At 54.8% G+C, this 20,832-nt stretch overlaps 1 protein-coding gene across 1 annotated transcript in view; it reads left to right on the forward strand.

The window, feature by feature from the left end:
• COL22A1 (collagen type XXII alpha 1 chain) overlaps window positions 1-20,832 on the forward strand; it is a 243,512-nt gene that overhangs the window by 132,919 nt on the left and 89,761 nt on the right. Inside the window, exons 24-34 of the mRNA XM_045978553.1 lie at window positions 1,815-1,868; window positions 2,520-2,573; window positions 3,913-3,966; window positions 4,913-4,966; window positions 8,708-8,752; window positions 9,294-9,356; window positions 9,789-9,842; window positions 13,053-13,094; window positions 15,313-15,345; window positions 19,989-20,042; window positions 20,303-20,356. Of these exons, the coding sequence (XP_045834509.1) occupies window positions 1,815-1,868; window positions 2,520-2,573; window positions 3,913-3,966; window positions 4,913-4,966; window positions 8,708-8,752; window positions 9,294-9,356; window positions 9,789-9,842; window positions 13,053-13,094; window positions 15,313-15,345; window positions 19,989-20,042; window positions 20,303-20,356 (561 nt within the window). The remainder of the gene's footprint in view (window positions 1-1,814; window positions 1,869-2,519; window positions 2,574-3,912; window positions 3,967-4,912; window positions 4,967-8,707; window positions 8,753-9,293; window positions 9,357-9,788; window positions 9,843-13,052; window positions 13,095-15,312; window positions 15,346-19,988; window positions 20,043-20,302; window positions 20,357-20,832) is intronic.

Here is a 20,832-nt window from a genome sequence, read left to right on the forward strand (position 1 = left end):
AGCCTCCTGCAGGAGGGTTTGCAAGGAGCAAAGGAGGAAGGGGAAGCAGTTGGAGCAGCGAGCTGGCCAGGAGGCCGGCTTCCTGGAGTATTTCCTTTGAAAGTGCACAAAACACTCCAGGGGCCATCACTGGTCCTGGAAGCGTAAGAAGGCAGGAAGGCTGATGCGTCCGGACTGCTAGCAGACAAGGGGGCTCAGAGAAGCCGTGTGGTGTGGAGGGACATGAGACCACAGGGGTTCTCTTGAAGTATGAGCAGGTCACCTGCCATGTGCCTTCTGGAGGGGGTCCTGGGAGTGTCGCCGGCAGGGCCCTCGCTTGGCCAAGAGGTGAGCAGGGCCGAGCTGTGCAGCCGGGTGGTGGGTCTGCACGGCAGTAGGGGTGAGGGCACCAGGCTTCTCCGTGCTCTTCCCGGACCCACGTGCTTCCGGGAGGACCCTGGCCGGGCCACTGTCCCGTTCTGTTGGGCTCCCTTCAAGCGCACGTCTCTCAACAAGATTAGGGGCATCCAGAGATGCGCCGGGACTGAGCAGCTAAAGGGAACCCCGAAGTACCGATGCCGCCAAAACGCCATGTCTGTGCCCATTGCAGACTCCCGCGTGCCCCCAGCAGAGACGAGGCAATGGCCCCAGGAGCAGACGCCTTTGCCACTTGTTAGTATTTATCGCCCTCTAGTGGCGACATGGCATCGTTCTCCCCGGAAGCACAGCCCTCTCCGTGGCCCTTAAATTCAGCTCAAGTCGTCAAGCATTATTGAGCACCTGCTGTATACCGTACCCTGGATTCGTGTCTGTGACAGATGCGTTGGGAACAAGAGGGGCTTCCGGCTCAGGGAGTCGGATGAACACGATGACAGTAGCCTTGAGTGCGGCAGAAGGAGCGATTCCTGGAGACCAGCGGACCCAGAGCCCACGTCGGAGGTGGAGGCACAGAGAAGGGGACAAGGAGGGAGCACACACCCAGAGAGCCTGAGCAGACAAAGCCAGAGCTCGTGGTTCTGCTCTGCTTGTGGGGCCAGACCTGCGTCCGTCTCTGACCACAGAAGCTGCCCTGAGCATCCAGGGAGGGGATGAATGATGGAGGCTGAATGGTGGGTGTCACGACCGGTCTGCATAGAACCATCTGAAAGACTTTCACGGGGCCCAGCTCGTGGCCCCACCTCAGACCCACAGAGTCAGGGGTCTGGGGCAGGAGACCCATGTCATTCACCCGTCGGGATTGCATTGCTGACTAAAGCTTGGAAACCCCTGTCCTGCAAGATCTCTGTTACTGGCTGAATCCACTGTGTGCGTGTCGTGTGTGTGTGTGCGTGTGTGTGTGAACATGCAGACACACGTGTTTACTTTAAATGCTCACGTATTTTAAACAAAGAGTAAACAACACAGCAGTTCTATATCCATCACCCAAGTATGACCGTGTCAACATCTGCTAATTCTAGTTCAGAACGTTTTCCTTTTGCATTTGTTCTTTTTTGTTTGAAAATAAAGCATTATGGGGGCGCCTGGGTAGTTCAGTGGGTTAAGCCTCTGCCTTGGGCTCAGGTCATGATCTCAGGGTCCTGGGATCGAGCCCCGCATCGGCTCTCTGCTCAGTGGGGAGCCTGCTTCCCCCTCTCTCTCTGCCTGCCTCTCTGCCTACTTGTGATCTCTGTCTGCCAAATAAATAAATAAAATCTTAAAAAGAAAAGAAAAGAAAGCATTATGAAGGTGAAGCCCCACCTGGTCCCCTTGTCCCCCGTCCTCTCCTCTCTCAGGATATTGTCACCAGGAGGCTGCTCCTTGCGCAGTTGTAAGCCATGCCTGTTCTTTCTTTCCAGGGCCCTCCAGGACCACCTGGTGTCCCAGGACCCCCCGGACCTGGAGGCCCCCCGGTAGGCGTGGCTTTGGTTTTCTTCTGCAGGGCACCTGGGGGAGGGCTTCATGGCCTGTTGGAACAGGAACACCTGGTGTGTGGCAGTCAGTCCTTCACCCGAGAGGAGAGCAAAGGCATAAACAAGGAAGACTCCTCCTGTGGCCACTCCCCAGCCTCTGGCGTCTAGGCCCTGAGAGGTGACGTGAAATCCCCCTCGAGCTCACACAGCATGTTAGTGGGCTGCTGCTGGAGACAGACGTGCTGAAGGAGCTGTGTTAGTCTAGCGATGCCCATTACTAGTTTGTGGTTTGGAGCTGACCGTAGACACCGGTCACCTCCTCCCCACACACACTTCTGTGCAGCTGGAAAGGTCCCCGGTGGGCAGAGGGGGGTGGGGCAGACCCAGCACCCAGCAGAGGGAGGCCAGGCTCCTCACCCGTCCTACCAGGTGGAGCCGATGTGGTGGCCCCGACCGCAGACCAGATATGGAGGGACAACTCTGCTTCGCCGTGGCCCGCACTAAGGACAGTCAGAAGCCCCGAGGTTTATCTGCCCCTGCTGTCCTCATCGGAGCCAGACACCTGGGATGGTGCCAGGCAAGGCGTTGGGAGGGAGGTTCCGATGCTCCAAAGAGGCCAGACTGACCATTTCCCTGTGGTTCCCTTCTCAGGGTTTGCCTGGAGAGATCGGCTTCCCGGGAAAACCTGGGCAGCCCGGGCTGACGGTGAGTGGCCTGGAGCATCCCCACCCCTTCTCTTCCCTGTCCCACGTGGGTCCACCTTGGAGGTGACCAGGCCTTTCTAGCTGGCCACCAGGCCTGCTGGCCACTGGCCATGCCCTTTCCTCCCCCGGCAGTGGGGACCGAGGCCCTGGTGCTCAGCCTGACTCCTTCCTTCTGTGGTGCCTCCCATGAACTCATGGTCCAGGGATGGCTCCCCTGGCCCCAGCCAGGGTGCAAATTGGGGCACCTTCTCCCCAGGCCACCACATTCAGTTTCCTTGCCCAGAGGCGAATTCAGAAGCCCGTGCTGTTTCGAGCGTGGCTTCTTATCCCTAGGGGACACGTGCAGAAGACAGAGGAAGTAACGTGTGGCAGGGAGTCTCCTAACAGTGGCAGGGAGAACTCCCCGTTCTTGTCTTCGCATGTCCTCCGCCGCAACTCAGAAGCCTCTGGGGAGCTGGGGGTCTTCTCCTGACTTTTAAGTCCCGAGGCCAGGGCTCAGGAGTCCTCCTGTCTCCACATGAGCACTGGGCGTGCTGTTGAAGCCCGGTGTGTCTCCTAGCTCAGGCCCTACGCTCTGCAGGGCCCAGTGGTGGGGGTGACCCGTGACACCACGGGACCACCGTCGTCCTCATAGAGCTGTGGATGACGCACAGGGAGGCCTCGCTCCGCTGGAAGGGATTTCCTTACGGCCAGCTTTGTCTCCCGGGGAGCAGTGGGTGGGGAAGCCAGGGGAGCCCGCAGCCCTGGAGGGGGTCTGGATAGCGGAGAGAAGTTGGAAGAGGTAACTCCGACCGCGCAGGCCCAACAGTGGTGCCCCTTTTCCCGGTCACCCTCGGCAGACCCACGGGTGACCGGAGCCAGGCCCCTGGGGGGCAGGGGCCGATTGCTAGAGTGGTGGCATTCTCAGCTCTGCTGAACACCGGCGGATATGGACATCCCTGCGGGGGCGTGATGTGCGCTCTCGGGGAGATGATCCAAACCTGGAGCACCTGCTCAATTACAGAGTCCTCAGCGAGCACTCACGGTCACCCGCGGCGTCCCCAGCGAGCACTCGCATGCACGCGGTCACCCATGGTGTCCCCAGCGAGCACTCACGGTCACCCACGGCGTCCCCAGCGAGCACTCGCGGGCACGCGGTCACCCACGGTGTCCCCAGCGAGCACTCGCGGGCACGCGGTCACCCACGGTGTCCCCAGCGAGCACTCGCGGGCACACCCGGCAGTGGGACAGCGAGAGAGCACCCGCACAAGGCAGGGATGTCCCAGCTCCTGGCTAGAAGCCACTCAGTGCAGTGTGCCCTAAACATGCCTCTTGTTTTGTTCTCTTCTCCTTGTGCCCAGGGCCCCCCCGGAAAGGACGGGCAGCATGGAGCACCAGGCCTGCCAGGACCCAAGGTTGGTATTCATGGGGGTGATGGGAGTTTGGGACCCAAATAGCAGAGAAAAGAGATGTTGGGTTGTTGGCGAACGCTAAAATCCACTGCCTGGGACTCAGGAATGTAGGGATTCAGTAGGTCAGACATGGGCCCCTCCTTTAGTTCTGTTAAGGTAACTGGGGAAGGATTTGGAATTCTCAGGCTTTAAAATGAACCCGTTAGAAATACGTACATATTTGCAGGGAGGAACAGCTTTTGGATGCGCATAACGTAAGAGACTTTAATTTTAAAAATACTCTGGTGGGGATCCTTATAGGAGGCTCATTAAGAAAATAGTCTGGGTTTAAGTATCATAAAATCGGGAAGCAAATTCCCAGTTCACACACGGCAGACGAACAGCCACAAGACCACATAATAAATATTTCCACCAGTGAGCTTGATCCTTGCCTACGAACCACGCGTACGCTCGGTGTGTGCAAGGCGACAGCCCGTGAAAGGCAGCTTCTCGATCTTATGAGAACATCCATCATCCCTTTCAATAAGTTACTTGGAAAGTCAACTTTTTCGTGACCGACTACCAAATGAGTATGGATTTAACTTCATTTTATGGGTGTTTAGGAGAAGAGTCATCTTTCTTCCGTGTCTTTCATGACAAAGGAAGGTGTGAACCCAGTATTTTGTGAACCCAATCGCTCAGTGACATCTCCCGTACCCCAAGTCTCAGTGAGAGAAGAGCCCCGTCTCTACTCAGTGATGTTTTTGTGACATAAAACAATAGAGACGTGGAACAGGGGATCTAAGAGGTGGTATGAGCCGCCGTTTTGGTCACCGTGGTAGGGCAGAGGACAGGGGCCAGCACCACGGAGAGACGAGAGGTTGTCGGCCTTGACCTGCCTGTGACGAATGCTGAGTGGGACTCCCCAGCCCGGCACTCTCCTGCTGACCTCTCTGTGCGTTCCTTCCAGGGCCAGCCAGGAGAGAGAGGAGAAGACGGTCTGCCTGGAAAACCCGGCCCCAGGGTATGGACCCCGCCTCCTCCCCGCCCGTGGGGTCTGCTGCCTGGTGTGTTTGGGGTTGTGTGAACAACACCTAGTGGTGTGAGCACCGGCTGTCACCGGGGGCCTGGCAGCGCCATGAACTCGGGGCACTGGAAGGATTGAGGGACCTGGTGGGAAGGATCACACCACGCCTAGGACAGAGGGAGTAGGGGTGGGCGGGTTCCTAGGAGACCTGTAGGTGTGGCCTTGGGAAGAACTTGTCACTGTCCAGCTTGTCCTGGCAGCAATGAGTGAGAGGGACTCCTCCCCATCTGTCTGTCTGTCTGTGCCCCTCCTCCCCTCCCCACCCGGTGCTCCCTAACACCTGACCCAACTTCTGGCTGATGTGGTCTGTGGCGTTCAGCCCCCCTGTGCCTCCGGCAGGTGCCAGTGGCTGTGGAAGGGGCAGAGACCATTCCGCATTGCATTGGGATAGGGCACTCATGTGGGGGTTTGGGTGGCTGTCCCTCAAAACCCCACATCATGGGCAGCAGGGTCTGCTTTTATCTTGAGGTCCTGGGCTCAGATCTCAGCTTGGGCCCTCGGCTCGGAATGCAGTGAGCCCCGAGGAGAGAGGGCTGGACCATGTGTGTGTGCAGGGCCCTGTGTGTGTGTCTGGGATGTGTGTGTGGTGTGTGTGGCATGTGTATGTGGGGGGTGTGTGTGGTGTGTATGTACACAGGCGCTGGGGCTCTGGGGGAGTCTGTGGGGACCGGAGACTTCCAGGCTGCTGTCCCCCTACCCCATGGTGCCCTGCACTTCGCCAGGTCATGAACTCATCAAGGGGAGCATGTGCCTGGGTCTTTATCACCTCTGCTGCCTGTTCCTGGCCACAGCCAGGCAGTCGGCAGGTGCTCAGTAAAGGTTTACTGCCCAGAGGATGGGTATCAAATGCAGCCCGGCAAGAGCTCAGCACAGACCTGGCCTCAACACCCGCGCCTCGGGAAGGCAGGACCGGGTCACCTTGCTGGCCAGAGAAGGTGCCCCGGGGCAGAGGCAGGGCCCTGGATGTGCCTCCTGCTTTATGAAGTGATTGTTGGTTAGGAGACCAGCAGAGAACGGAGCAGGAAAAGCGCAGATTAAAGTGCATCTGGCTGAGCACACCCAGGTTGATTGAGATGTGGAAAGAGCCCGCGAGGTCCACTAGGAAACTTCCCAGTCAGGATTCCAGATGCCAGAAGCTCAGCCTCATGTCCCCCTTAGTGCCCAGTGAGGGGCCCCATTGCCCCTTACGAAAATGTTCTTCCTATTTTAAGAAGCAACATGTGTGTTTTATTTTTTTATTTTTTTAAAGGTTTTATTTATTCATTTGACAGAGAGATCACAAGCAGGCAGAGAGGCAGGCAGAGAGAGAGGGGGGGAAGCAGGCTCACTGTTGAGCAGGGAACCTGATACGGGGCTCCATCCCAGGACCCTGGGATCATGACCTGAGCCAAAGGCAGAGACTTTGCCCACTGAGCCCCCCAGGCGCCCCAACATATGTGTTTTAAAAAGAACCTATGTTGATCCCTGAAGCGTTGAAATATAGCAATGAGTAACTTACCGAGCTGTCTCTGTGCATACCAGGTGTTTGTGTGGTGAACCTTAGTAAGACCACATTTTAGTGCTCGGTTGAAATTCTGTCATTTTCCGGAAAGGACTTACCACGTTTGCGTAGGTTGGCTGACTTGACCTGGTAGGTTTTGGGGTGTCAGCCATATGTGAAGAGCTGTGTTTTCTCAGATGTATAAACTGGCACGTCCTGGGCTCGAGCATGTGGACTCCAGCATCGTCTGGTGGTGTTTGGAAGAAGGCTCGGCCCCGTGCACAGGTCTGCGGGAGCGGCCGCTGGGGACAAGGAGTGTTGGGCTGAGCTCAGAGGCGGCCTTGGGGATTTCTGCCGTGTTTCCGTCTGCGTGTTTTATACTTCTGGTGATCTCTAACAGCTGGAAGATTCGAACAGAAAAGCCCATTACTCGAGCTCGCATGTGGTGTTTTTGCCCGACTTCTAGGGCAGTATGTTTAAAACATTGCTCTAGGAAGTTCGAATCTATGAATTTTTGCTGTTGTGATAGTTTTACAACATCCTTTATAGCCTCAAAAAGGATCTGCCTTGGGGTCTTCTTACTTTTTTTGACAAAATGCCAAGATAAAAGTCTCCCGAGATTACAGGTAAGTCGTGGACAGTGGGTTTGGGAGCCCATCAGGGAACGGGCGGGCTTGCAGGTGCACAGATCAGGAACTCAAGACGCCGCCCAGTCCTTCCCGTCCACCGTGCCTCTGACTTAGGGTTCAAGGCACGAACTGGGGGGCACTTCTGAAACTCTTCAGAATGCCTTCGAACCCACCCAGACGCACGCTGCCTTTCTCAGCCTGTAAGCGGCAGCTCCCACAGCTGAGGTGTTATCGTCTTTGCAGATTTAAAGTGGCAGTTTGAGGGGCAGGTACTTACGCAATTCCGGTTAGAGCGGTTCCTCCTAATTGTGCCTGTAAACACTGGGAATCCATGGGGATCGGAGCGCGTGGAGAATTTCTGGATGTGCTCACTTCAGTTCCAGGTCCCCTGGTGGTCCCAGAGCTGTAGGATCAAACGTGTGCTGAATGGCTTCAAGCTCACCAAGGCTGGGGGCTACTTTTTCTTTCTTTCTTACCTTCCTCTCTGACCAGAGCGGGTCATGCTGGCCTTCACCACCAGCTGAGTCTGGCACGGTTCAGGGAAATGCATGATGTGTACACGTACCTGCTTATTCATTCATCTGTGTGTCCGTTTGCTTACCAGAAAACCGGATTTCCTTATGGCAATCTACACTAACGTTCTGCTCGGTAGCATCGTGGGTGTTAGAAATGGTCATTCAAGAAGTTAGTGGTTCTCAAGACACGTCCTTGGTTAGAAATTCAGTCCCTCCCGCTAACACACACACACACACACACATTTGTTTCTGTGATTTGTAGGGATCTGGTTAACACAGCAGCCTGATGTCCTGGGAGGTCTCTGGGCCTGTGCCTCCCGCTTCAACATGACCACAGAATGCAAGTCAGGAGCGGTAAAGCTTGAGGGAAACACCGCATCCGATCTGCCAGAACCAGTAGATATTTGGGGGTTGGCTTTCGGACATAAGCATGGATGTTTACCAGAATTTCACCCAAGACCTGCCTTTATTGAGACACACTACAGGAGAGGAAGAATAGATCTCTCCTCCACCTCTAACCACAGGTTTGCCCATGTTTTCCAAAAAGTCTGATCAGCAGCCGCGGGACAGCGGTCAGCATGGACGCTCACCAGTGGCTTCTTCATCGCAGGCCCCAGCATGGGGCCTGGGGGCCCTACAGCATGTGCTAACGGCTCTGAGTGGGCTGGACCTTCGAGGCACAGTGTGCCGCCGCCCACCACCCATTGTTCCAAATCAGGATGCTTTTAGATTCAGGGTGAATGGATTGATCTGTGTAAACTCCCATCAGGATGATTCTAGCAGGTGTTTCTTGGGGAAAGTGAGAGAGGATAGGAGAGGGTGTGCAGGAGGCCCTCCCTCTGGAAATACCAAAAACGCTGGGGTTTCCACAGCCCCACTGCTGGGTGGGGTCTGCTGCCTAGGGCAGGGGTTGTGACCCTGCTACGCACATGCTCGAGAAGCCAGAGTTGTGGCCGGCCAGAGATGGGGATATGGGGGGGCCAGCCAGGGGCATGGCAGCCACCTCTGCAAGCATGAGTGGAAAATAATGTGGTGTCTGTTATTCTGTCTCCAGGGAGAAGTTGGGGAGCAGGGCCTGGCGGGCCGACCTGGAGAGAAGGTCTGTTTGTTCATAGCGTCATTCATTCATTCTGCATTCGGTGCATTCAGTCGTTATTATGCGCTAGGCCTGTATCTGTTCTCCTCTGGGGGCTTGCTGTGTTCCTCCCACGCACTCGCTGACTTGCCTGATGGTGATCAGCATCCCCCATGCCTCCATCACCGTGCTGGGGTCACGACCATCAGCCACGAGCCAGGGGCAGGTGCCGTGAGCAATGGCATGCAGGGATGGGCGGGAGGGCAGGAGAGACGCTCCTCTTCAGACTTGGGGATGCCAGGAAAGGTGGCGAGGAGGTGATCTTTGTCCTAGAGGCCAAGGAGGAGGAGGAAACTCCCAGACAGGCAGAATGGTTTCCCGGTGAAGGAATGACCAAAGTGAGAAGGAGCTTGGAGACGGGCCAGAGCAGGATCTCTAAAACCTCTTTGCTTTCCGCACCACCGCCGCTGAGCCAGAGATCTCTGGGGGAGAGCACGCAGCTGGGGTATGGCGTGGCCGCCTCACCGAGATCCAAGTGGACAGAGGTGCCCTGTTGTTTCCACAGGGAGAGGCTGGTCTCCCGGGTGTTCCAGGGTTCCCGGGCCTGCGGGGAGAGAAAGGACAGCAGGTAAGCGGCGGCCCCACACCTGTATCCTCGCAAAGCAGCCCCTTCTGGGGTCAGTCCCTGTGGCGATGGGTGGCCTGGGCTGGGGTTTGGGAGTATTTCACCAGGTTTATGGAAGAGGAAAGGAGGGGGCTCTGGCTTCTCTGGTCCGTGTCCTGCAGCAAAGGGTCAGGGACTGGGGGATCAGTCCGCAAAGGCGAGCGTTGTCCGATGAAGGGGTGGGGAACAGGGCAGGGCACGGTGTCGGGTGCCTGATGGGGGCAAATGTTTCCCCTCCCTGATGGCAAGCCCTGAGGTGTGCTTCAGCTGGACACTTACCGATAAGGCCAGAGCAGGTCAAGGGGAAACGGGGTTTTTTGCCCGAGGTCCACTTGCTGTCAGTGGAAGCGGCTGGTGTTGGGTTCTGCTGTATTCTAAGTTCATCTTTCACCACAGGGAGAGAAAGGTGGGCTGGGCCTCCCGGGACTGAAAGGTGACCCAGGTGAAAAGGTAAGAACCATTGCTGGCCTCCTGGTCATGGGCCGCCTGGACCGGCCACGCCTCCGTCCTGTGCTGTGTGTGTGTGCGGTGCCTGCAGGGCCCAGGAGAGGGTCTCCGTCTCCGAGTCAATGCTGTGGCCTGGGTTACAGTCGGCTTCCACCCACCAGGTGGCTCTGGGTCCCTTGTCCCTCCTCCCTGTGCCTTGGCTTGCCGCCTCGGCAACGAGTCCTTCCTCCGAGGGCTGCTGGGACGCGTGACTCAGGTCCCGTGTGTGCAGTGAGTGCTGCAGACTCACTGTGAGTCGGGATGGCCGGGAGCACCGCCCATGTAGTGACTTCGGTGATCTCAGGACGACCCTGGGAGGGGCCCCGTTACCAGCAGCATCTCCGCTGCACTGATAAGGAAACAACGAGGCATAGGCAGGCCACATTGCTTTCCCAGGGGTGCATGAATAGAGCTCATTACAGTCCGGATCTGAATGCCGCCAGCGGGTCAGCTTTGTGTCCTGGCCCCCAGCAGAACTGTGCCTAGAGCTGGCCCGGCCTGTGAGCACCCAAGCGATGGCAGCGCATGCCCCAAGGGGCTTGCCTCTCCTCTTCTCCCGCTCGGTGCTCCCCCTGCCTCATGCCTCCACGTTTGCACTGTCTTCCCCTCCAACTCCCCGTTCTCGGCAACCCTGGCCCTCCTGGTGTTTCTGGGCTCCAGGAGGGGTCTCCCACCTGCTTCCTCTTGGACTGCAGGCTGAGGGCTTTACTCTGGACAGACCTGCCATCTAGAAATGGTGACCCAGAAACAGAAAGGGCTTCATGTGGTAAGCCGCCCAGGCCTGCGGCACTCGTGGGTTTTTGGAATTGCCATTTTCATTTGAGAAAGTCATTTCCAAGATGCAAATGGCTCCACGAGACCCTAAAACTCTGTTTATTGCTTTGACGGAGCTGCCGAGCCCATGGCAGAATCACATTCAAGCTTCCAGAAAATCCGCCCTGCCTCTCTTTTCTCCAGAGAGATATGTAATAATAGACAATTCTGGTCAAAAATCCAAAATAGGACATTAAAGCAACATTGTCCCCTTCTGACTGTGTCTTGCACTTCCCTATCTCTGTTTTCTAGTCCATTCCTTCCCGCCACTGACTATGAGCATTTCAGCCCCATGGCATCTTGGAAAGTGGGTATAGTCCTCTCCTTTCTCTGCACGGGCTGCTGAGGGCTCACATTTTCGGGGAAGAGCTGGGATCTGAGCCCACCATCTAGTGAACTCCGGAGCTCATAGACCCGCGGCAGCCATGCAGAGGAGTCTGGGGTCTTCCCCGTCCCACCTGCTGTTCCTGCCTGACCCCACAGTGCTGGGGAGGGGCCGGCTGTACCCAAAAGGCAGTCTTTAGGCTCTCTGGATTGGAGATCTGTCTCTTTGCCAGTCCTCTCCTCCTTAATACACATTCATAGGTTCACTGGTGTTGACACCAAACCTTTCTTTAGAATTTTTTATAGAGAAAGGAAAAGAGTTTTATTTGAGCCCACGTTAGGACAGCCACCGAGATACACAATCCTCACAAAGAAGAGATTCCTTCAGGGAAGAAACATTTGGGGCAGGATTATATTTGACCATCGTGATGAAGGACTTTCCACAAAGTCACAGACTGTATCTTATGTTTTCAGTATGGGCAAGGCTGTGTGACTCTCATCTGAGAGGAACCAGGGAGGTTTTGTATTGTTTTTCTTATCTTTACATTTGGAATGTTCCCTTTTGGTTATTCTATTTTATTTTATTTTATTTTTTTCTTTTTAACAAAGCAGATGTACAGTGTGTGCTGGGCAGAAATAGAGCCCATGCTTTGAAGTTTTGCTGAGTCATTCTGACGCTGGCAGATGTTGGAAGTCTAGCTCCCCTGGGAGCCCAGGAGCAAGGCCCAGACACCTGAAACGTTGAGAATTTCCTTTATCGCCAGAAAACACCCAACTTTGATGATTCGGACTTTTTAATGTGGGGTAAACTGGTTTAAATGAGCTTGTTTCTGGAACAGGAGGAAATCAGTGTCAGGAGAATAATTAGGTAAAGTCGGGTAATGCCAATAACACTGAGAAAGTGTTTTTCTTTCTGAAAAAAAAAAAATCTTCTAGAACTTTAGTGAAGGCAGTGTTGCTTGGATTCTGAGCTTAAAACCAGGCTCCGTTGTGTGACTTCGAGCAGGGGAATGAACGTGAGGCGTCAGTGTCCTCATCTGTGAAATGGGAACACCAAAGTCATCTGCGTTATAGCCATTTCTACCGAGAGTAAATGAATTAATACATATTGAAAACATAACTCAAGAACTAGAATTAAATACTGTAGAACAATGAAATAAGATAGAAACAATAACTGTGTACTATTGTTGCTTACCAGGAGTGGCCTTGTCCTTTTCTAAGCCGGTTTTATTCATTCATTTTCTCACTAACCGTGCATAGTAGGCCTGCATCAGACCTAACCCGGGGCCACTCAGAACGCACACGGGCACAGACATGCATGCCCTGGCATCCTGTGGCGCTCGTGGAGTGACAGGCTTTGGGGACTGTGTCTGTTCCCTGCACTTCCTCCTACAAGGAGCAGCCCAGGGGCCCCCTTGCCTCAGGTCAAAGTAGAACAATTTTCTCCTTATTGGGTCCCTGCTGAAGACGATCTCGGTCAGTGCCCCCGTGATGCTGTGAGGTGTGAACCTTTATCATTATTTTACAAAGAGGTGAACAAGCCCAGCGAGGTCAAATGATGTATAAAATGGCGGATTGAGGTTGAAAACTCGGGAGGCTTAACTCCCAGACTTGTGTTGTTTACGGGAAAGCCGATTTGTCCCCTCCGTCTCCTGAGAAGAGCCTGTCCCCTCCACTCGAGCTGGGACAGGGCCCATGGGCCCTCCTGTCTTTGTACCCAAGGGCCCAGAGCAAGGATATTGGTGGCATCATTAGTAAGTAAGCAGGAACTCAGTGTCTTCAACACGATGGATCATGGATGACTCTTTTCCATATTCACAGTGGACCAGTGTGGAGTGATATAGATGATCTACGGCTACCCCTATTAGCATAGATAATTCTCAGAACATAAGGTTTATGTCTGAAATATTTGATAATTCGGAATCTAACAAGATAGATGCTGACTGGGTGATTCTCTTGTCTGGGGAAAGGTATCCCAGGTTAAGCAAAGTTGGCAGAAGGATTCATGGTCATTTATTTTCTGTTTTTTTCACTCAGGGTGAAGCTGGTCCCGCAGGCCCCCCTGGGTTGCCCGGAACTGTAAGTTACTGTCTTCTCATCTTCATTCTTTCTGTGAGCCCCTCAGGCAGGGGGCAGCCCCCTTCTTCCCACTCCCTCAGTTATAAATATCTTTTTAATGGAGATTGCCAATAGCTGGGCCTATTCCTCGGTCTTGCAATCCAGAAATACATGAGCTTCTTTAAGAACCATCTGGTGCTTATTGATATATTTTATGCAGCAAGCATAGTGACGATCAGAACACTGGCTAGACACAGTATGTCCCCACCCTCCCACCCATGGGGAAACTGAGGTCCAGAGACAAGAAATGGGGGGGGGGACTTTGACCAGAGTAAGACTGCAGAATTGGGTATATAACCATGACGCATGTTTCCATGTAGCTGTAGTTCTTGGTGTTGAGTGGTGAGCAAGACTGGGCTTCAGAGCCAGAAAAAAGCGGGTCTGAGTTCCCGAGTCCCTGCTCTGCCATCCCCTGGCACTGTGGTCTTTGATACATTGTTTAATTCAAAGACCCCAAATTCTCCTCTGTTAAGAAAAACTTTTATACCCAGCTGTCTTGTACATTTCTAGTGAAAATGAACTGACATCATAACAGGTACACAGTCCGGTTTCTGGTTACATGATAGGCAACAAATTAAAAACAACTGCTCTATAAACAGAAGGGCATATTTTGGGTGTAGTTTTTGTTTTTGTTTTTCTTTTTTTCATTTTAATGCTTCTTCCCAGCCTTAATATTCTACACTCTGATCAGTTGATTTCAGGGAAATTGAACATGTCTTCAGCATTGGCCATGGTTAGGCAAGTCTGGAGGCCAGGAGTTGAGAGCCTGAACACCCAGAAATCCCATTTGCAGTGAGACAGAGAATATTAGTCTGTGGTTTTATGTACATTAAATCATTATTCCAGAGCTCGATCTCTTCCCCATACGCCTATCGAAATGAGACTCAACCATTCCATAAGGATGTCAGAAGAACCTTAGAATCAAATTCAGAGTCAGAACAATTCATATAAAACTTTGCATCATATCAGAAACAGCTAATGCTGCAAAGCATGCAGGGAAATGAGTGCGATTATTTAGTGTGAGGGCAAATCGGTAACACTGAATTGAGAAGTTCCTCAGCACTCACATACAAAGTATGTACCTGTTAGCTTAGAAATTTCATTCCCAGGCATCTATCCCAGAGAAATATTTACACTGTGTGTATTTGAAAAAGCATGTACGAAGATGCACGTTGTAGTTTTGTCAATAATGAAATATTATAGGCAACCTACATGACATAATCAGAGAATTAAGTAAACCACAGAATATCTATTCCGTGGATTCCTAGTTGATAAAAATACACGCATGTGCATATCCACACACACACACACACACACACACAATGTATGTGGCCTCGGAAAGATACCAATGCTCATGGGAGAGGCATAGAGGAACCAGCATGGCCTCCCGGGCCCAGGTGGGGCCCACATTCACTAGTGGTGGGAGTTTCGTTAAGCAGTTTACATGTCTCCGATTTTCTTAATGCCTGGTGCAGGGAATACAAATGATCTACGTCTTCATTATTGTGAAAAACGTGGGTTTCTCCATATAAATGAGGACGGATAACCATGTGCTTGCTGATGATATTTGTATAATTCTTGTGCAAATCCCTGTGTTTCTGTATATTCAGAATTGCATGGAAATATATAGAAAAATTTACTAAACTGAGAAACACTGGTTTCTTCTGGAGAAGAGACTAGTCTTGGGGCTAATATGGAAGGCAAGGTGTATTTGAAAAAGCTTGTTTTTGTCCTTCTATTTTAACTTCATCGTAATTTTGGACTAGAACCGTGATGTCATTTGTCCACTCACTATTTTTTTGAGCACCTGCCATGAGCCTGGCAATGGTGGGGTTTGGGAGCCCAGGCTCTGACCATGTGCACAGCCTCTCCATATCAGCTCCTGGCACCCTAAGTGGTGGAGGTTTCTGCCCCCACTGTACCAATGAGGGAATAGAAGCTGACAGATGGTCACACAGGTTTTTTTTTGGGGGGGTGGGGTTCACCATCTACCCACAGCACTTTTCTGCACTGCCTCGACCGCCACTCAGGGACTGGAGAGCGATCGGTGATGGTGTCTGTCCACACTAGCAGTCACTCCGGGAAGCCCTGGGGCTCTCTCTCCCACTTGGTCCGTCTCTTAGAGGCAGGTTGTGAGAGTCGAGTCACACTTTTCTCATTTCTGTGGTTTCCTTTGCAGACGTCCTTTTTCACTCCGCACCCGAGGATGCCAGTAAGTAGCTACGGCCCCCCGGGGCTGCAGGTGCCCCCCAGCCAGGCCCGCAACACCCACGTGCTCCGGGTCCTGACCTGGCCCCACCACGCGGGGCTGCCCGGCGGCTGCACTTCCAGATTTGTCCTGGCGGCCGGGGAGGGGACGGGCCCCTCGAGGACATGGTTCCAGTGCCCGGCGGGGGGTGCAGCGGCCTGGAGGACCCCTCCTCTGGCTGACGGCCCTCTCTTTGGGGGAAACTGGTTCTCCACTGCTTGAAGAGCTGGTGGTCTGGAGGCGAACAGGGCTGAGTGTGGGGGCCGCAGACTGAAAGATGCTTCAGGCATTACTGAGGCTGTGGGCACTGAAGGGGACCCGGGGACTGTCGTGCACCGATGGGACTGGGTCTAGAGTGGCCGTTCTGAGAGGACAGTGGAGACCCGGCCAGTGGAGGGAGCTTGGGGCTTCTCGTGAAGACTGACTCTTGGTGGACAACGACCCTCACCCTCACTGCAACCACTAGGAAGTTTTTCTCCTCTGTTCACGAAAGGTGCTCAGGAAAATAAGTGTCTCCAGGCTCTCCTCTTGCTCTCAGCGGCACTGAGGCCCGGGGCATGTGCTGGCTTGTCCCCTTTGCTCTCAGGGCAGATGGGGTTTCCTGCTCCTGGGACGTGGCCCGTTGGTCCAGGCCACATGGACGCTGAGAGCCCGCAGACATCTGTTTCCGTAGCAGCTTTCCGCTTGTGCTCAGTGTTGACTAGATCCACACGAGAAGCTGCAGCGAATCCTGTATCTGACGGGAAAGGTGGTCGCAGGGCGATGGAGCCAGCGGCTGAGATCCTGGCCAAAGGAGGAGCTCTTTGAACTTCCCAGGAGGAGAGATGGGGAGGAGGAGTGGTGGATGGGGTGTCACCGGGCGGCAGGGACTTCAGAAGTCGTTGGGAGTCTGCTGTGGGAGAGAACAGATTTGCGGGGCTCTGGCTGTGTCCCCTACTCTCTGAGGATAAAGGACTCAAAGGCACAGAGCAGGAGAGCATCCCACATGGCAGGTGCCAGCCGGGCAGCGCTGAGTGTCCCTGAGGCATACAGATGTGCCCCATTTCGTGGATGATGCCTCGTGGGTTAGCAGAGCTAAGCAGGTTGCAGACGACCTGCTTTGGAGCTAGGAACCGAGGTGGAGCTGTCCGCTGTAAGGCCGTGACTGGCCGGAGCGGCTGTCCCCACTGGCTGCTCAGACGGCTTGCCCAGATGGCGGCGGCTCACATCACACTACCCCATGTTGCGTCCCTCCCCTCGGTCCTCCGGGTCTCCCTCCCTTGGGCCCACTCGGAGCCCCTCCAACTGGAGACAAGCCTTCAGGGCCAGCCTCTCCTTAAAGGAATTGCTCTGTTAAAGGTGATTTCCAAGGTGTTCTGGCTGGAAGACTCATGAAGAGGAGTTGGGGGTCTGCCAGACTCCCCTTTTGTCCCCCAGTGGGGTCACTCCCTGCAGGGCTATTGCATGCATCTCTCAGGACTGGCCTTGTCGCCATGGTAACTGAATTTTTACTGATGGTTTCGAAAAGTGTTGTTTGACATCCCTCTGCTCTCCTGAAGCCTGCTACTTTGAGTCCCTGCACAGGGGGCAGGTGGCAAAGCTCGGGGCATAATGAAACAAGGAAATACATCGGGGGAGGAGGGCTGGAAGGAAAAGCCCACCTCCCTCTACCTGGAAATGGAGAGGTCTGTGGGGCTGGCTGGGGACCAGGCCTGGGGAGGCCTTGAGGCAGCATGCAGGTCTGGAGCGGGAATCAAGTCCTTTCCTGAAGGAAGGAGGGACAGGCAGCCTGGGGCTGGGGGAAATTGCTGCTAAGAACTCAAGAGGGTCTTTGTAACTGGTGGGGGGCTAGCAGGTGGTTCAGGAGTAGCTATCTGGGGAAGGGTCTAGGGTAGCCTTACTCTGCCCCTTAGCCTGCAAAGAATCTTCAGGACGCCAACCAGGGCTGAGTTTGCTGGGACCACCCTGAGCGCAGACAGGGTGTTGATGTGGCTGACCTCCCCAGCTGGGGGAGTCAGCAGAGAAGCCAGTCACACCCAGGCACTCAGTGATTACGGATGAGCACCTACTGTGTGCTCCTGGAGTGAGGACCCTGCCTCCCCACTGACTCCCAGGGCTGGAAATGGCTCGAGCACCTTCCCTCTGGGCCCCCAGTGGCCCCTCCCCTGGCCTGGCCTGACTACTCGTGGGTCCTGAGCCTGGTGGGTCCTGAGCCTGTCTTCCTGCCACCTGCCACCTGTCTGTGCCCCCCCACTCCGCCGTGCATCACCGAGATAATCCTGTTAGCTCTTTTGTCGTTATGGGTTGTATGACCAGTGACTGGAAGACCAAACAGGTTGGAAAACCCCCACCACAGGGCCTTTCCTGGGAGAAAACGTACTGGGAAAAAGGTGGCGCTGTGCTTGGTGGATGGAGCTGGAGTGTGGTCTGAGCTGGTTTGCGATGGTGTCTCCCGGGGAGGGAGTGAGGTCACACCCGTGTCGGTGCCGCAGAGCACGTCACAGAGGAGTCTCAGGGAGGCTTGGCCACAGCTCCCCGGGGATAGACCATGCAGGTTTCGTGCCACACGTGATGCAGAGAGAGAGAACCAGCCAGCACCGCCCCCCAGATGCTAACTGGGGGATCCACCCGTCACTTTGCAGAGGAGGGCAGGTGGGAACCTCTGGGGCAAGGTCTCCAAGCCTGTTTGTGCATAGGGAGAGAAAACAGCCTGTCCGCCACGAGCCTGCCCCATGCTCCCTAACGCACATGTTAGAGTTGGCCTTCTAGATGCTTCCAGGGTCCTCTTCAGTCCTCCTTGTCTGGGAAGCCTTTGCTTTCAGACTCCCTGCCTGTGCAGGCCTCCCTTCTCCACTCCAGGCGGTGTTCATCCCATCTGTCCCGGGACCTTCCTGTAGGCGGGGAGCCCAGGGTCTCCCTAAGCAGCCCGTGGTGCTCTCGGGCAGCTCCAGGTCCTGCCCCTGTAGAAGGATGCATGCACAGCCCTTCTGACGCACAGGCTTGCTCTCCCCAGAGAGCTCCATGGACCACCCCTCATCCCAATCTCCCCTTTGGGGCTCATCTCTGCCGCTCCTTCTCTTTGTCCCTGAATCCTCACACTGTGTGCAAGAGGGGGCACCTGTCCAGTTTGCCAGTGTGGTCACAGAGGACACGAAGGCTACATACGTCGTCCAGCATTATAGAGCCGGCACCAGGAGAACCAGAATTCTAAGCCAGGTCCTGTGGATCTAGACCTGAGGCTGTTTTCACCATGACCTGCCGTCTCCAATTCTCTCCCATGATGGCCCTTCAGCTCCGGAAAGAAAGAGCCTCCTTTCTGCCCACCTTCTCCCTGTCCCTTGTGAAGAGCAGGGTGAGGCTCTCCTGTCCCTCTCCCTTCCTGGAAGCTGCATTGGGAGCCGTGGATGTGACGTCACCAGATCCAGAGAATGACCCGTCTGCCTCCTCCCCCGTTAGATTATCCTGGGCAGCCCCCAATGTGGCGCCCCTTTTCCTGCCTGTGACCCATCTCTTTTTTAGCAAAAGCTGGCCATCCCATTCTGGCCATTGAGAGTGTGGCGTTCAGTCCCATCTGTCCTGTCCCTCCAGCAGAGCCTGCTCCCCTGCTTCTCCATCAAGACAGGGTAGGGGAAGGGCTCAGGGTCTGAGAAAAGTCTCTCCCCTCAACGTTCCTTCCATCATTATTCATTGATGATCTGCACTTGCAGGGCTCGGGGCTGGAGGGGGGGGTGGAAGTCCAGCCTGAACCCTACAAAGAGGGGTGTAGGCCAGGTCTGCGGAGGACAAGGGCGCTGCCATGCGAGTCCCCGACTCTGTGGTCCACTTTCCTGCAGAAGCGATTCTTTTTTTGTTTCCACTTTTTTTTTAAATTTCTTTTCAGCGTAACAGTATTCATTGTTTTTGCACCACACCCAGTGCTCCATGCAATACGTGCCCTCCCTATTACCCACCACCTGGTTCCTCAACCTCCCACCCCGCCCCAACGCCGCCCCTTCAAAACCCTCTGCTTGTTTTTCAGAGTCCATAGCCTCTCATGGTTCATCTCCCCTTCCAGTTTCCCTCAACTCCCTCTCCTCTCCATCTCCCCATGTCCTCCATGTTATTTGTTATGCTCCACAAATAAGTGAGACCATATGATACTTGACTCTCTCTGCTTGACTTATTTCGCTCAGCATAATCTCTTCCAGTCCCGTCCATGTTGCTACAAAAGTTGGGTATTCGTCCTTTCTGATGGAGGCATAATACTCCATCGTGTATATGGACCACATCTTCCTTATCCATTCATCCGTTGAAGGGCATCTTGGTTCTTTCCACAGTTTGGCGACCGTGGCCATTGCTGCTATAAACATTAGGGTACAGATGGCCCTTCTTTTCAATGCATCTGTATCTTTGGGGTGAATACCCAGTAGTGTAATTGCAGGGTCATAGGGCGATTCCGTGGTCTTAGATTTGGAGGATGTGAGAATCATCAGAATCCAAGGGCGGTCTATGGGAGGGGACCCCCCTGCAGAGGGAGTGGCCTTTGCTAATGGCTCTGGTGCAGATAAAGGGTGGGGGTGGGGCAGGGGGGCTGACCGGTGGGCGGGGCAGGGCTGGGCGTGTCTGCTGTAGCTGTGCTTCTCCAACAGGGAGAACAGGGGCCGAAAGGAGAGAAGGGGGATCCTGGTGTGCCTGGGGAACCGGTGAGTGTCCTGTGGCCCACACCCCGTGCCCCTCAGCCTAGGCACTGGTCACAGGGTGTCCAAGGGCCCTGTGGCGGCAGGTCGGAACTGTACGGTCTACCTGCAGGCTCCCCGCTAGCTGAACGCAGTCCGTCCCTCCTTCCTCAGGGCTCCAAGGATGTCCTCACTGTGGCCCCCAAATCAGACCTGTTGCATGTGTCCTTGCCCCTCTACTAAGAGCAGGGAGATGACCTAGTTCTTTGATGGCTGTTGCCTTGCAGGGACCCCAGGGCCGTCCTGGAGAACTGGGGCCTCGGGGACCCACGGGAGCGCCGGTAAGAAACCCTTTCTCCACCTGTGGGCTCTGAGGTGCAGGAATCCCCACCCCCCACTCCCCCCACCCCCCACCCGCTCCCCACCCCACTGGTCCGCTTGCCTGGCATTTGGGGGCTGCCCACCAGGGGGCGCTGTGACAGAGGCTGTGCGCCCAGTGCCCCAGGGCTGAAGGCACTCACAAGTCACCCCCAAAACACAGCCCTGGGGATGGGTGCTGCCTCTGGACCCCTGGATGGGGAGGCGATGTTAGGGCATGGGGTGGTTCAGATGCAGGAAACCCCTCCCTCCCAACTCTGATCTGCAGCTCTGGTGTAAGGGACGTGTGGTTTAGCAGTTTGATTTTGTTGTCATTTTTCACTGCTTGGGCTTCTTAGAAAGGGCCTCCCTCGGGCACATTCTCTGGAGAGGTCCCTTTGGAGTGACCTGTGGGGGCTCCGACCCCAGGGGACCCCCGGCTGTCTCTGCGCGCCTGGGC

This window comes from Meles meles, chromosome 1 (genome assembly GCF_922984935.1).
Source record: "Meles meles chromosome 1, mMelMel3.1 paternal haplotype, whole genome shotgun sequence".
Classification (NCBI taxonomy): Eukaryota; Metazoa; Chordata; class Mammalia; order Carnivora; family Mustelidae; genus Meles; species Meles meles.